The sequence below is a fragment of the Scyliorhinus canicula genome, chromosome 16, assembly GCF_902713615.1.
Source record: "Scyliorhinus canicula chromosome 16, sScyCan1.1, whole genome shotgun sequence".
Lineage (NCBI taxonomy): Eukaryota > Metazoa > Chordata > Chondrichthyes > Carcharhiniformes > Scyliorhinidae > Scyliorhinus > Scyliorhinus canicula.
The window spans coordinates 61,885,656-61,902,679 of NC_052161.1; the positions used below are offsets into that span (position 1 = coordinate 61,885,656).

General features: G+C 48.3%; 1 protein-coding gene across 2 annotated transcripts in view; it reads right to left on the reverse strand.

The window, feature by feature from the left end:
* lipf (lipase, gastric) overlaps positions 1 to 17,024 on the reverse strand; it is a 59,279-nt gene that overhangs the window by 2,152 nt on the left and 40,103 nt on the right. For both annotated transcript variants that reach the window (XM_038821421.1, XM_038821420.1), the window contains 2 exons: positions 13,319 to 13,390; positions 13,023 to 13,094 (listed from right to left, as the gene is read on the reverse strand). In XM_038821421.1, the coding sequence (XP_038677349.1) occupies positions 13,023 to 13,094; positions 13,319 to 13,390 (144 nt within the window). The remainder of the gene's footprint in view (positions 1 to 13,022; positions 13,095 to 13,318; positions 13,391 to 17,024) is intronic.

Here is a 17,024-nt window from a genome sequence, read left to right on the forward strand (position 1 = left end):
TTTCTGTGTTGTTGAAGGACAGCACAATTGATTTATCCCTGGAATAATCATGCGTTCCTCTAATTCCAAGCAAATTTATTGCAGTGACATTGGAAACAAGTTACTCATTCAACTCAGTGTGTGAAATGAAGTAAACAGAGCAAGTGGGGTCAAAGTTAATGAGCAAAATCAATACTTCTGGATACATATTTAGTCAAACCCCATAAATATTAAATTTAGATATACATTTGTAGATAGGTCTAGATCTTTTCTTAACAAGACAACTCCCGAAAACAAACTATACGTAGTTTTAGCACTGAATAGCTTTGAAACTACATAATAAAGATACTTTAAAATAAATAAATCCTTTAAAGCATTTGTATAAACAGTAAATACATAAACAAGAGCAAGAACCGGATCATAATAAAGAACTACCCTCACCCATCCCTCTCTCCCTCGATAGCACCTTAATTTGTAATCCAAAGGATGGCAAACCGGGAAAGGACGGCACCTGTTTCCTCACAAAGTCTGAACCTGTAAGTACCTAAACCCATTCCCACTGGGCAGCTCATATTTCTCCTCCAGGTCCTCTAAACTCGCACAGCTGCCCGCCCACAAACAGGTCCCCAAACCGCTTGATTCCTGCCTGTTGCCAACCCCGAAATCTTGCGTCCAGTCCAGTGCCCCCCCCCCCCCCCGGTGCAAACCTGTGAATGGCACAAATTGGTGCCCGCACCAAGACACCTTCCAACCTCAGATGCTGCGCCACTTCCCCCACGCCCTCAAGGTCACCACAGACTCTCAGTACCTGACGGTGAGAACGTCAATAGTGCTCCTAAACTCGTTCCCCTACAAGATGTTGGTCACTCTGGGTGAGTGTGCTTAACACTCAATTTGGCTCTGTTTCTTTACTTAGCTCTGGAGTCGCCAGGTATCGTTAAGACACCGCCACAAGTTCAAGGTGAAGTTCAAAGCAATAAAACCATACACCAATTAGTAAGTCCAAAACAACTACCCATGCACACGCTAAAAGGATTAAACTTATTCCTACCGCTAAATAAACTAATACTTATCTCGAAGGAACTGCCGGGTCAGGGAACAAGGCCTCTTGTTCTGCTCTGGAGACTTCAGGTTGGTATAAGTTAAAAGGGGTCAGGAGTGTTTATCACTGGTAGCGATCATTGTGAGACACTTACTTGCTGGCGGCTGCTGTCCGAACCCTCTCCTCTCTCTCGTTCAAGGTCTTCTTGGCAAAAGATGATCGAGGTGCTGGTCCACGGAGGAGTACTGGTCAAAGAGAGAGGAGGGTTCGACGAGAAGACTGAACCATGTGTGGGACCTGTCTTTTATAGGTCCCTGGGATCCGCGCCCCTTTGGGCGGACTCCCTTACCTGCTTGAAATTGATTGGGTCTCTTCCCAATCGATATGTTTGAATCCCCCCAATACGGAGGCTGTTCCTTAGCTACTGGGCGGGCTTCCAGGCTCTTTGTTTTTGAACCTTGCTGGTGCCTGAGTGTCTGGTATCCTTTACAATGTTGCAGTTGCTTCCCCAATTGTGTCCATTGTCTCTGGAATCGTTCCATTAACATGCTAATTATCCCGGTGATTGCCTCATTAGTATGCGGAATGTTCGTTTCGGTGCTGTCTGCTTTCTTAGCAGACAGAATCTACACCTGCTAGGTGCTAGGTACACCTGCAGCCTGCTGGTGCTGTAAACATTGTCCATTTTATCCTATATGCTTTGCGTTCCTCCATTTTGTATTCAGGGAATGGCCAACTTCGGTGGCTACAAAGAGGCCGCCTTTATCCGCCTCCATGCCAACCCCTCCCTCACCTACTAACCATGGCTATAATAGTTGCCCAAAAATAATCCATTATATTTGGCGCGGCCAGCCCATGCCCCCCCCCCCCCAACCCAAACAAAGCCTTCTTAACCAGTGAGGCTTTCCCCGCACCACACAAACCCCAAGATCAAAGCGTTAACCTTCTTAAAAATGATTTTGGACGAAGATCAGGAGGTTCTGAAAGACAAATGAGAGTCTCGGCAGCACCATCATTTTCACTGTCTGTACCCGCCCTGCCAGGGACAGTGGCAACACATCCCACCTCTTAAAATCTCCCTTCAACTGCTCCACTAACCGAGCCAGGTTCAGCTAATGTTGCTGCGCCCATCTCTGCGCCACCTGGATGCCCACGTACCTGAAACACCCCTCCCCTACCACCTTAAACGGCAGCACTCCCAACCTCCTCTCCTGCCCCCTGTCCTTGATTGGGAACAGTTCAGTCTTCCCCATATTTAGCTTATACCCGGAAAATCGGCCAAACTCCTCCAGGATACTCATGATTCCTCCAATATGTCCGCAATGTACAGCAACAGACGTCTGCATACAGCAAGACCCTGTGCTCTATCAACCCCCTCCCCACACAATCCCTCTCCAACTCCTCAATGCTCTAAGTGCCATTGCCAGTGGCTCTATTGCAAAGGCAAAAAGCAATGGGGAGAGCAGGCACCCCTGCCTTGCCCAACAATGTAATCAAGTACCCCTAGCATGCCTAATTCATTTGCACACCCGCTACCGGCACCTTGTACAACAGCCGGACCATGTCCACTGCCTGAATGACAACTGTCCTAACACTTACCACAGATACTCCCACTCCACCCGATTGAAAGCCTTCTCAAAATCCACTGCCACCTCCACGTCCTGGCCCTCAGGGAACATCATTATCACGTTCAATAATCTCCTGATTGCCTCCCCTTTACAAACCCTGTCTGGTCTTCCCTATCACCCCGGGCATACAATCCTCGATATGTGAGGCCAGGATCTTTGCCAGCAACTTGACGTCCACATTTAATAACGATAATGGGCGGCAGGACCCACATTGCTCTGGATCTTTATCTTTCTTCATTATTCAGGATATGGACGCCGGCGGTAATGTAGAGGGGAGCTCCCCACTTTCTCTCACCTCAATAAATGCCATCACCAGCAGAGGCCCGAGGTCCCCTCACAAATTTCTTATGAAATTCCATAGGGAACCCATCCGGGGCCTTCGCTGCCTGCATTACCCCCTTACTCTGCATCACTTCCACCAGCCCAATGGGGGCCCCCAACCCGTCTACCAGGTCCTCCTCCACCTTGGGGAACGCCAACCCATCCAGGAACCGCCACATTCCCCTCCCCGCCCCCCCGGCCAGGGGCTCTGATTCATAAAGCGCCCTGTAAAACTTGGAATACTCGCCCCTCCCGTCCTTCACCATCTCCTGCTTCCTAAGTTGGTGGGTCAGCATCCTATTAACCATCTCCCTGTACTCATACACTGCCCCTCTCTGGTCCTCCGCTGCTACCCTCCTGCCTTCCCCGTGGACACCAGCCCGAACTCCACCTGGAGCTTCTGCCTTCATTCAACAACCCTGCCTCCGGGGCCCCCGAATACCTCAGAATCTCGTCCACCAGCCGTGCCGTCTCTGCTCGTTTTTCCTTATGCGCCCAGATCAAAATGAACTCCCCAAAAACACTGCCTTGAGTGCCTCTCATAGCATGGCAGCCGAGACCTCCCCTGTATCATTCAGTTCCACGTACCCCCAGATGGCAGCCCTCACCCGCTCGCAAACCTCATCTGCCAGTAACCCCACATCCAGTGCAGGCACCGTGCCCCACCCCAACTCGCAAATCTACCCAGCGCGGTGCATGGTCAGAAACCACGATCACCTAGAACCCAGAGTCGACGATCCCTGCCAGCAGTATCTTGTCCACCATAGAAAAATAAATCCGGGAATACACCCAGTGCGCATGAGAAAAGTACGAGAACTCCTTCGTTCTCGTCCTCCCAAACGTCCACGGGTCCACCTCCACCATGCACTCTGTGAACCCTATCAGCTCCTTCGCCACCGCCGACACCCTCCCCGATCCCGGGCTTGACCAGTCCAAACCTGACTCAATGTCCATGTTAAAGTCCCAAGATCAACCTGTGCATGTCCAGGTCCCTCCCCAACACTCGCCTCAAACTCCACATTGTCCCAGTTTGGGGCATAAACATTAACCAAAACTACCGTATCTCCTCCAGCTTCCTGTTCACCATCACAAACCTACCCCTGCCTGGATCAGCCCCAATGTTCCCAACCTCGAACGCCACCCACTATTTTACCACCGCTACCCCTCTGTGCATGTCCAACCCAAAGAGAAAGACCTGCCCTACCAGCTATCCTTTCCTCCAACCTAGTCTGAACCCCGATCTTTATAGAATCATAGAATTTACGGTGCAGAAGGAGGCCATTTAGCCCATCGAGTCTGCACCGGATCTTGGAAAGAGCACCCTACCCTAGCCCACACCTCTACCATATCCTCATAACCCAGTAACAGGTCAAGACTAAGGGAAAAATGTTTGCACACGAAGGGCAATTTAGTATGGCCAATCCACCTAACCTGTACATCTTTGGAATGTGGGAGGAAACCGGAGCACCCGGAGGAAACCCACGCACACATGGGGAGAACGTGCAGACCGGTCCGGACAGACAGTGACCCAAGCTGGGAATCAAACCTGGGACCCTGGAGCTGTAAAGCAATTGTGCGAACCACTATGTTACCATGCTGCCCTTCAAATGGGTTTCTTGTAAAAAAAAGCCACGTCCACCTTCAAGCTCAAGTGTGCGAACACGCGTTTGACTGGCCCATTCAGCCCCCTCACATTCCATGTGACCAACCTGGTTGGGAGGTACCCTGCCCCCCCTCCCATGCCAATCAACCATATCCTTGTTTTGGTCAGCCTTCAGACGGTGTCATGCAACCCCCCGCAGACCCACCTTCGGATGCCCACTGTCATCACTCCTTTTCTTGCTGTGCCACAGTAGCCACACCCTCGTCAGCAGCACATCCCTCACTCCCAAACAAAACAACCCCATCCTCCTCCTCTATGCTAACCCATGGTCACCCCTACAGCACTCCCGTTAGCCCGTCCAGCTAGTCTGGCAACCCCCAAGGCTACTAAGCCTCCAACACCCCCCCCCCCAACTGATTCCATCCACCCCGCCCGTACTTCCATGGAACAACAACAAACAAAAAAAAAGATGCACTCACTCTCGACATTCACCAAGCATCCCGCCACCAAACCCAACACAACATCCCCAGGACAAAAGTTCGAGGGCCGAAGGGCCTGTGCTGCACTGTAATGTTCTATGTTCTCCAACAACCATCAAACGAAAAGACAGAAAAAGCAAACATCTCCTTATACTTCCTCCAACGTTCAGTGTCCTCGTCCTACTGCCAGTCTATTGTCCCTTAAAAATTCCATCGTCCCTTAAAAGTTCCTTCGCCTCCTCTGGTGGCACGAAATGGAGGCAGGCTGGGTACAGCATCCCAAACTTCACCGCCTTCTTAAAGAGGGCAATTTCACCCAATTGAATAAGAGCCTCTTCGCCAGGTCAGCACCCAGGTCCTGGTACACAAAAGGCTCATTCCCTTCCCGGGTGCACCTCCTCAAGTTCCTTGCCCATCTCAGTATCTTTTCTTTATCCAAGAACCAGTAGAGATGCACCACCATCGCACTTGGTAGCTTGTTTTCCCGAGGCTTCATCAGCACCATGTCCGCTTGGTCGACCTTAAGGGGCCGGTCAAAGGCCCCCTTCCCCCATCAACCTCTCCAGCATCTTGACTACATACATGCCGGCGGCCAATCCCTGGATGCCTTCGGAAAATCTGTCTCGGAGTCATTCTCCAGGTCCTCCACCTCCTTTAACCGCTTCAGAGTCTCCCGCATCATACTGATTTCGGCCGCTAACGCGGCAAGCTGCTCCTCGTGCTCCCCTACTTTCCGAATAGCCTGGCCCTAGGACTCCACCCTCTGTTCCACGCGGTGAATTCCCACTATTAGTGGTTCCACCGCCTTGGCTAGATCCTCTTGGGCCTCCCTCCTCCGTCGGCTGAACTTCTCATTCAAGATGTTCACCAGTTACTCTGTCGACCACTGGGCGGGCAGGTCAGGCCCTTTACCCTCCACCATCTTGACCTGTGGCGTACAAAGATTCTCTTGCTCCAACTGCTCCCTACTGTTCACCCCACTTCTGGTCCGTGGAACAATCTGCCAGCCACACCAGTGGAGTATCTCTTTCGTCAGTCACTCCTGCACCTTTGTTTCACCAAAACATCCACCCTACAAGTGGGGAAAATGTCCGAGAAAACCGCCTTGAGAGGGAGCTGCCAAATGTGTGATCACTCACTCCATGGCCACCACCGGAATCACATAAAGGATTATTACATACCTTGCTGTCTGCAAAATAGCTGCCATAATTACGTGCAAACAGTAACTATTTAAATGCAATTCATTTCACGTGGGATGAATCTGAGGCAGGGTAATGTGATAACGTTATGCCAATCCAAGATCATCCATAGTTGATGAGGGGGGTGATGCAGAGCGGAATGTTTCAACACTGTCGGAGGTTCCAGAACGTTGCATTTCTACCAGCTTCAGGGTCATTCAATATTATAAATGATCAAAACCCAACAATTTTTAAACAATCACTGCTTTCAGTGCAATCTTGTTCAGGAGATAAATTGATACTTTACCTTCCACTAGCAAACTAGTTTCCAGCTTATTCAGATGTTATCAGATTTAAGTGGTCTTTATTGTTGTCTGAATGTATAGCCCTTAATTATCTTCCAAATGTTTGCCTGTTGTTTGGAACAATTATAATGATATAACATCTGGCCCTGTGTCTAAGTGGGTTTCCTCCCACAGTCCAAAGATGTGCAGATTGAGGGTGGCATGTGGCGCAGTGGATAGCACTGGGACTGAGGACCCGGGTTCGAATCCTGGCCCTGGCTCACTGTGGAGTTTGCACATTCTCCCCATGTCTGCGTGGGTTTCACTCCCACAACCTAAAGATGTGCAGGTTAGGTGGATTGGCCACACAAATTGCCCCTTAATTGGAAAAATGTTTTTTAAAAAGATGTGCAGATTAGGTGGATTGGCCACTAGTGTGCAAGGATGTGCAGGGGTTATGGGGTTTCAGGGGTATGGCCCTAAGTAGGGTGCTCTTTCAGAAGGTCGGTGAAGACTCGATGGGCCGAATGGTCTCCTTTTGCACTGTAGGAATTCTATAACTAAGTTACCAGTTCACTGTCCAAAAACATGTAAATATTACACAGCTGGGCTATACATAGAACATACAGTGCAGAAGGAGGCCATTCAGCCCATCGAGTCTGCACCAACCCACTTAAGCCCTCACTTCCACCCTATCCCGGTAACCCAATAACCCCTCCTAACCTTTTTTGGTCACTGAGGGCAATTTAGCATGGCCAATCCACCTAACCTGCACATCTTTGGACTGTGGGAGGAAACAGAAGCACCCGGAGGAAACCCATGCAGACACAGAGAGAATGTGCAGACTCCGCACAGACAGTGACCCAGCGGGGAATCGAACCTGGGACCCTGACGCTGTGAAGCCACAGTGCTATCCACTTGTGCTATCGTGCTGCCCTATACACAGGAACAATAAACATGAGTCACGCAAAGTCTGAACATTACAGGTTAATGTTGCTGGTGTAACTTAGGAAAATCAGTGCAGATATCTCTACAGAAATTAGTTTTCTCAGAAACTGTGCACCCTTCCTCCAGAGCATTTCAATTTGTAATCAATCCATATTCTTTTGGCTATCGTCCACATTTGAATAAAAATTTGGTTTCTGGCAAAACTCATTTTACTGAATTATAATGCTAGTGGTTGCTTCTTCGTAAAAAAGGATAGAGAGATTCAATTGCATGACCTATCCAGAAAAAGATGAAATCAAATGACTCTTGCACAGTAAAGTTCAAATGATTGATTGGTGTGCATGTCAATTGGTTGATCTGTCAAATCCATCTCTTCCAGAGGACCGTACACCTATCTTCTGATCATAGAATTTACAGTGCAGAAGGAGGCCATTCGGCCCATCGAGTCAGCACCGGCTCTTGGAATGGGCACCCTACTTAAGCCCACACCACCCTATCCCTATAACCCAGTAACACCAGATAACGCTTTCTGGACACCAAGGGCAATTTAGCATGGCCAATCCACCTAACCTGCACATCTTTGGGCTGTGGGAGGAAACTGGAGCGCCCAAAGGAAACCCACGCAAACACGGGTAGAACATGCAGACTCTGCACAGACAATGACCCAAGCCGGGAATCGAATCTGGGACCCTGTGAAGCAACTGTGCGAACCACTGTGCTACCGTGCTTCCCCCTGTAACAGCAGGTTAGTGACAGTGTATCAATCCATTTCTTTTAGTGTTTGGAGTGAATTCTTATTAAGCACAATAGCCAGGGCAATTCCTTCCCTATACTTTACAGCTGCATTACATGGATCTTAGCTGCTCACCATTATTCATCAGTGAGAACAACTGTGAAACAATCAGCGATTGTCTGGTTCGCTAATGTCCTTTACGGAAGGTCTGGCCTACATGTGACTCCAGACCCACAGCAATGTGCTGACTCTTTATTCCCCACTGAAATGACCGAGCAAGAAGGTTTAAGGGCAATTAGGGATGGGGAATAAGTGCTGGCCTTGCCAGCAACGTCCACATCCCATGAAAGAAAAATAATCAATGTAAACTTAGAATTTACACTTAATTCAGATCCTTCAACAGGGTTCACCGCTTGGGTAAAGCTCTTATACAACGCTCCCATGGCGAGTGTACGGACCAACAATACCAACTCCCAATACTTCCAGCTGCACAGGGGCACTAGACAAGGATGCCCACTGTCCCCGCTGCTGTTCGCACTAGCAATCGAACCGCTAGCAATCGCGCTCAGGGCAGCAAAAAATTGGAGGGGGATCCGAAGGGGAGGTAGAGAGCACAGAGTCTCACTCTATGCGGATGATCTGCTCCTCTATATCTCGGACCCACAAAGCAGCATGGACGGAATCATAGCGCTCCTGAAAGAGTTTGGAGCCTTCTCGGGCTACAAACTCAACATGAGCAAAAGTGAGATCTTCCCAGTACACCCGCAAGGGGGGGGGGGGGGGGGGGGGCAGCACTAAAGGGGCTGCCGTTCAAACAAGCCCGAAATAAATTCCGCTACCTGGGGATCCAAATAGCCCATGACTGGAAAGGGATCCACAAATGGAACCTCACCAGCCTGACGGAGGAAGTTAAAAAGGACCTGCAAAGATGGAACACACTCCCGCTCTCCCTCGCGGGGAGAGTCCAGACGATCAAAATGAACGTACTGCCCAGGTTCCTTTTCCTGTTTAGATCCATTCCGATCTACATCCCCAAGGCCTTTTTCAAAGCGCTGGACAAACATATCATGGCGTTCGTATGGGGGGGGTAAAAATGCTAGGATCCCAAAGAAGGTCATACAAAAAACAAAATCCAGGGGGGGGCTAGCCCTCCCGAATCTACAATTCTACCACTGGGCGGCAACAGCCGAGCGAGTAAGGGGATGGATCCAGGAGCCGAGTGGGTGCGTGCGGAGGAGGCCTCCTGCATGGGAACCTCCCTCCGGGCCCTCGCCACGGCAGCACTCCCATCCCCACCCAAAAAACACTCCACCAGCCCAGTGGTGACAGCCACCCTCCAATCCTGGAACCAACTGCGGCAGCAATTTGGCCTGTACAAAATGTCGGACAAGGCTCCCATCTGCAACAACCATAGGTTCAAACCAGCACTGACTGACGCCACCTTCAAAAGGTGGAGGCAGGACGGGGGGACACTGACAGTCAGGGACCTATACACGGACGACAGGATCGCAACACTGGACGAACTGACAGAGAAATTTCAGCTAGCTGGGGGGAACGAGCTACGGTACCTGCAGCTCAAAAACTTCCTACGAAAGGAGACAAGGACGTACCCACAACCGCCACGACAGACACTACTGGAAGACCTACTGGACGCAAGTATCCTAGAGAAAGGGAACTGTAGTGACATGTATGACCGACTGGTAGATAGGGACGACACCGTACTGGACGCAACAAGAAGGAAATGGGAGGACGACCTGGGGATGGAGATAGGGTGGGGACTCTGGAGCGAAGCACTGCATAGGGTCAACTCCACCTCCACGTGCGCAAGGCTCAGCCTGACGCAACTAAAAGTGGTACATAGAGCCCACTTAACGAGAAACCGTATGAGTAGGTTCTTCCCGGAGGTGGAGGACAAATGTGAGCGGTGCCAAAGAGGCCCGGCCAACCACGCCCACATGTTCTGGTCTTGCCCCAGACTTGTGGAGTACTGGACAGCCTTCTTCGAGGCTATGTCCAAAGTGGTGGGGGTGAGGGTGGAGCCATGCCCGATAGTGGCGGTCTTCGGGGTTTCAGACCAGCCAGATCTATTCCTGGGGAGGAGGGCGGACGCCCTTGCCTTTGCCTCCCTGATTGCCCGCCGTAGAATCCTGTTTGGCTGGCGGTCAGCAGCACCACCCAGAGCTGCAGACTGGCTGTCCGACCTCTCGGAATCTCTCCAAATGGAGAAAATCAAATTCGCCATCCGAGGGTCGGACGACGGCTTCCACAGAACGTGGGAGCCATTCATGCAACTGTTCCGGGACCTGTTTGTGGCCAACGTACATGAGGAAGAATAGTCGGGTGGCCAAGAACCAGGGGAAAATGGACGGGAATCGGGGGAAGGTAGCCTCTCTCTAATAACTTGTAATTTGTCATATATAAAATATGAAAACTCAATAAAAAAACATTTATAAAAAAAAAATTCAGATCCTTCAATCCTGGTGATTCACTCCAATCCCCAAGTCCTGTTTTCGGGTATTTACATTGAAGTGGCACTTTTAGGCTAATGATGTTTGGGTTAGAATTGAGGAACTCTACCCTCCTGAGATAAATGAATATCATTTCTCACTTATGACTGAATATACTGTGATGAATCTATGATTTCAAAGCTTGTATATTTTGAGATGGGCACAAACTGAAAAAAAGGAAACCAAAAGGGGATCCTCCCAGTTTCAAAGGAACCTAAAACAGAAACCGCAACTGGAAACAAAAATTTCTAGGGAGACAAACTGAAAAATATACCATGTGGGACAGACAGAATCTGCGACGGGAGGAGCAGCTCCATCTTTCCTGCGCTGCCTCCTCCTCTAATCACCACTCTGCTGTCAGTTCCTGCTCTCAGCAATTCCCCGTTTAACTGACTAACTTTTAAAAACAAATCTGACAGTTACTATGAACGGGGACTGCTGCTTCTGACCTTCAAGCAGCTTCATGGTATTTCCAGCCAGCTTTTAAAACTGTCAGTTGCGATTTTTCTTTTAAAAACCCATTAGTAAACCATGACATTGCCTGAAGGTTGGAAGTAGCAGTTCAACCGAGTGAAACTGGCAATTCTGTTTTTTTTTAAGCTGGTCTTTCAGGTCAGAAAGAAAGACAAATGACGGATCTTCAAAACCCCAATGTTGGAAATCGTCATTTGCTGGAAATTTTTCTTTAATGTGTGTAAAAGGACATAGAACCCTCCAAGTTCAGAATTTCATTAGTCCAGTGGTGCACTGCAGACAGGCTGAAGTAGAGGGGGACTAGATTCAGCAGCTGAAAATAGGCATAGCTGTGCAGCTGTTTTTGTTACTTGATGATAATATTAGTGGATTTACACCATCCAGACAGAGTTGAGGCAGTTCTGCAAGACTTGTGCCATTGTTGGTGAAGACCATGCCCATTGAATCCGGGTTGGTTGTGCGCTGCTGCCGGCTGGCGATTAGTAACGTCTTTGTGAGACAGACAGGACTTTGAAAAACTTTGTGACCAAGACCAATGACCTATATGCTGAGTGTTCTGCTGAGCCAGTTCAGATGATCGGTCTTATGACAGCCCAAGGGGCTGGTTTAGCTCAGTGGGCTAGAAAGCTGGTTTCTGATGCAGAACAACGCCAGCAGCACGGGTTCAATTCCCATTCCAGCTGAGAATTCGGAATTCTCCTTATGTGTACCAGAACAGGCGCTGGAATATGGCAACTCGGGGCTTTTCACAGTAACTTCATTGCAGTGTTACTGTAGGCCTACTGTGACAACAAAGGATCTTTATCTTATATTTTTTCTTTAGCTGCATCTCCCATTTAATGTGCAATTTATAGTTCACAATCAACTACAATTTTCCTGCTAATTCATGTTTAACTTATGTTGATTTTGAGCTTTAGAATATTGGAAGTTGTTTAATATAGTATTGTGTTTTTCTGCTTGACTTTTGTACAGTAAAAAAAAGTCTTCCTAAACTTTGGAATCTTGTGGTTTTATTTAGTAAATAATTCGGATTTTGTATTTTTTTTTAAGTTATTGGTCTCTACCAATACCATATGAAGAAAAGGAAGTTCTGCAGAGTAAACAAGATTTGAGAGGGGAACATAATTAAACAGCTATGTGGGGAAAGTTAGGTTTGGTTCCAGGTATGGTATTTGAGTCTTTCAAATCAGCATGAGTATTATGGTACAGTAAAATATTCGACGGAATAATTTTCACAATAGGAAATCTGCTTTAAATTATGAAATTATTATTCAAAGATGGAATAGATCTCATTCTTCAAATTCATGGGTAATTGTACAAAGGCATTGCACACTAAAGCGGGGACTGCATCATTTTTTCAAGTGATGGATTTATCCCTATCCTCCTCCACCTGCACCATTGCTGCGCCCAGGCCCCGCCAATGATTCAGCACAATAAGGTACACATTCCAAGTGGATAGTCTGAAATATTCTTGCTCTCCTCCCCAGAACATTTTAGCCAGTTCTTGGAAATTAGCAGAAATCAAAACAAACCAATTTACCAAAAGCGAATTCCTCATTCATATTTTCTTGTTAAATGTCCAGTGTGACGACAGACGTGCAGAATGGCAACACGGTTTTAATAATCATCCCTCTGCGGTTGCTTCTTATTGCTATTTGTTTTCCCACAGTTAGTAAAACTAAACTGCCAGGTGAAGGAATTGATTTTTCAATTCTTTTAATGTCTTTTAATTCACAATATGTAAAGCCAACTATGTACAAATGACCAGAATCAGTTTGCAGAAAGCATAGGATAACGCATTTGTAAATACATAATCATTTTTCTCAAACAGTTTCGTGTACAATACCTGATTATAATGAGCCATGTTTTTTGAATGAGACCCCCAGTCAAAAGCCTGAAAATGTCCATCTTTCACAGCCTGAAGAACATAATAATAAGTGTATAATCAAAAGATTTGTTTCCAAATCAACCTGTTATAAACATAACCTGATGTGTTCTTAAACTGCTGTCACATAATAAAAGTATATACCACTATTGCATGTTAACTTTTAAAGAAAATCTCCACTCGGTGAAAAGTGAACACACGTTTAATGAAAATAAGTTGTACTAAACAAAGATATTGATGAGACATTGAGGCTGTACCTGACTCCAGTGAAGAATGTTTTGTACAGAGGTCCCAGCAGGACAGTGTGCTGAATAGACTGGTACTCTGCTCTGGAAACATATTTGAAATAATAGAAAATTAGTCCTTTAAATATTTAGCAAGATTAAGAAAATGTATAAAATACATTATTTCCACGGCACGGTGGCACAGTGGATAGCACTGTTGCTTCACAGCGCAGGATCATTGTCTGTGCGGGGTCTGCATGTGGCTTTCCTCTGGGTTCTCCCGTTTCCTCCCATAAGTCCCAAAAGATATGCTGTTAGGTAATTTGGACATTCTGAATTCTCCCTCCGTGTACCCGAACAGGCGCCGAAGTGTGGCAACGAGGAGATTTTCACAGTAACTTCATTGCAGTGTTAATGTATGCCTACTTGTGACAATAAAGATTATTATATTATATAGCATTATTTAATGTAATGAAACACTATGAAACAAGATATGACACCGAGCCATGTAAGCAGCACTTAGTTCAGGCAGCTGAAGGCACAGCCACTCATGTTGGAGATGTCCAAGAGGCCAAAATCAAATACATGAAGATATCTCACTGGGTTGTGAGGGGATTACAGACATGGAGAATGGGGTGACACCAAGGAAGCATTTGAAAACACAGATCAGAATTTTAAAATTGAGGCACTGCATTACCAGCAAAATTCAGTCGGTCGGTTAGCAGAGGGTAATAGGTGAACAAGACTTACTTTGAGTCAGGACACACCAAAGTTCTGGACAACTTCAAATTTTAATTCCAAGAGGCAAGAATCAGAGAGAGCAATCGAGCAATAAAGAGCTCGGAGAGGGGATAATCAATAACAGAAGCGGGGCGACAAAATGCAGAGGAAAGGCGAGAGCTCAGTCTGGGAGGGGATAATCAGCCAGAGCAGTGGGACGACAAAGCGCAGAGGGAAAGCAAGAGCACAGTCAAGGAGGTGAGAATCAGTGAGAGCAACAGAGCAACACAGAGCACAGAGAGGGAACATGAGTGCTCAGTCTGAGAAGGGAGAATCAGCGAAAGCAGCGGGTTGACAAAGAGCACAGAGAGGGAGATGAGAATCAATGAAGCGACAAGGAGCGCAGAGAGAAGGAGAGAGCTCAGTCTAGGAGTTGAGAATTATTGAGAGCAGCCGAGCGACAAAGAGCACAGAGAGGGAAGGCAAGAGCTCAGTCAGAGAGGCGACAATCAGCAAGAGCAGTGGGATGACAGCACAGAGAGGGAAGGCGAGAGCTCAGTCGGAGAGGCGACAATCAGCAAGAGCAGCGGGATGAAAGAGCGCAGAGGGGGAAGGCAAGAGCTCAGTCAGAGAGATGTGGATCCGCGACAGCAGCAGAGCGATAAAGAGGGCAGAATCCCCCCCACCCTCACCCCAAACTAACAACCAACCAAAGAAATGGCATTGAACCAGCCACAGGACCAGAAAAATAGTATAAGCCGGGAAAGGAGGACCCACGGGCAGCACGGTGGCGTAGTGGTTAGCAGTTGCTTCACAGCTCCAGGGTCCCAGATTCGATTCCCGGTTGGGTCACTGTCTGTATGGAGTCTGCACGTTCTCCCTATGTCTGCGTGGTGTCCTCCGGGTGCTCCGGTTTCATCCCACAGTCCAAAGATCTGCGGGTTAGGTGGATTGGCCATGCTAAATTGCTCTTAGTGTCTAAAAAATGTTAAGTGGGGGTTACTGGGATAGAGTAGATACGTGGGCTTGAGTAGGGTACTCTTTGTAAGGGCCGGTGCAGACATGATAGGCTGAATGGCCTTCTGCACTGTAAATTCTATGATAACCTCGAAGCAGGGGGGACATGCAGAGCGAGGTGGGAGCAGAGCATAGCGGACCAAGAAGATTCACCAACACAAACGCCGGCCCACCCATCAATGGAGCAGTTGATAGAGCTTCTTTCAATCGAGCTCCAGAAACACAGACTATAAAGGAGCTCTATCTATGTCGGCCATGAAGTCGGCCATAGAAACCACTCTGGCCCTCAAGGGGCACTGGTCAGAACGGAGAGTAGACTAGAGACCTAGGAAGTGATAGTGGGGGACCTGGAGAAAGCAGCCAGAGCAAACGGACTGCCTTGCTCGAGGCTAAAGTTGCAAGGTTAATAGCATCCCAGAGAGCAATCAAGGAAAAGTTTGATGATCAGGAGAACAGGTCCTGCCACCAGACCCTGAGGATTGTCAGGCTACCTGAGGACACAGATGGCGGAAAACCGACAGAGCATGTCATGAGGATGCTCGAGAAGCTGGTCGGAAGGGAGGGCTTCACCAAACCCCCAGAGGTGGGACCAGGCCCACAGGTCGCTCCAGTAAAGGCCCAAATCAGGAGAACCACTGCGAACGATAATAACGAAACTCATAAGCTTCAGGCCAACGAGCAGGTGCTGAACTGGGCGAGGAGCACGCAGTCATGCAAATGGGAGGGGCATACAATCCGCATGTAAAAGAACATTGGAGCCGACCTGGCCAAGCACTGGGCAGAGTTTAATGGGGCAAAAGTGTCTTTATTTAAAAACAAGGTATGGTTTGGCATGTTGTACCCTACGACAACAAAGAACATTATTTTAACATGCCGGAGGATGCGAATGAGTTCATTTGGAAAAACGGGTTGGGAAGACGGCAATAATGGACAATCAAGAACTCATAAATGAAACATTAATTTGGTTTTGAATGCTTACACAATCGGGGGAGGAGAGACCGAAGTACATTGAAACGAAAAAGGGGGGGATGATTGGGGAGGAGGGTGAAAGAGGCTGAGTGCAAGAAGAACTGCTCCCGGGTGAGCCAACATGCTGGCGAGTATGCTCGTATATGGGAATAAGATAGTGGGGGGGGCCCGCAGCACAGCTCCTGAAAGGGAGGGAGCGCCTGGCAGAAGGGGCATAGCTCCCCGAAGGGGGGATGGGGTAGAACACTGGTCGCAATAGGTCGTTCATGGAGATGGTTGCAACAAAGACGACAACGGTGGCCACAAACAAAGGTAAATCCCGGCTTGCGGGGGCATGACCAGGTAGTAAGCATGTCTGACCACACAGGAGAGGGGAGACAGAATCCCCCACCAGAATAGTCACCTGGAATGTCAGGGGACTCCAAGGCCGGGTGAAAAGATCCAGAGTCTTCGCCCATCTAAAAAGCCCGAGGGCCGACACAGTCATTCCTCAAGGGATACACCTGAGGGATTAGGAGCGACTGAGGGTAAGGAAGAGCTGATAGGACAGACATACCAAGCTTGCTACGGTACGAGGGCGAGGGGGTTGGCCATACTGTTTAGCAAAAGGACGACCTTCACACGACAAACACGGTGACAGACCCGGGGGTGCAGTACGTAAGGGTTCCTGGAAGGAACATCGGTGATACTTGTAAATACGCTCCTAACTGGGACATCGCAGACTTCATTTAAAAAATCATGGCGGAGATCCCAGACCTAGACTCCCACCATCTCATCAGGGGGGAAGACTTCAACTGTGCACAGGACCCAACGACGGACAAATCCAGCCTCAAATCAGGGAAACAATCGGCGATGGCAACGGAATGGAATACCTTTATGGAGTTGAGAAAGGCAGCCACGAGGGAGATAGCACAGGGAAGGTAAGCTAGTCACAGTGTCAGAAGATCAATGAGGCCATTGCAACTTTCTACCGGGAGCTGTACACCTCCAATCTCCCAGAGGGGAAATCAAAGATGAAATGGTTTCTCAACAG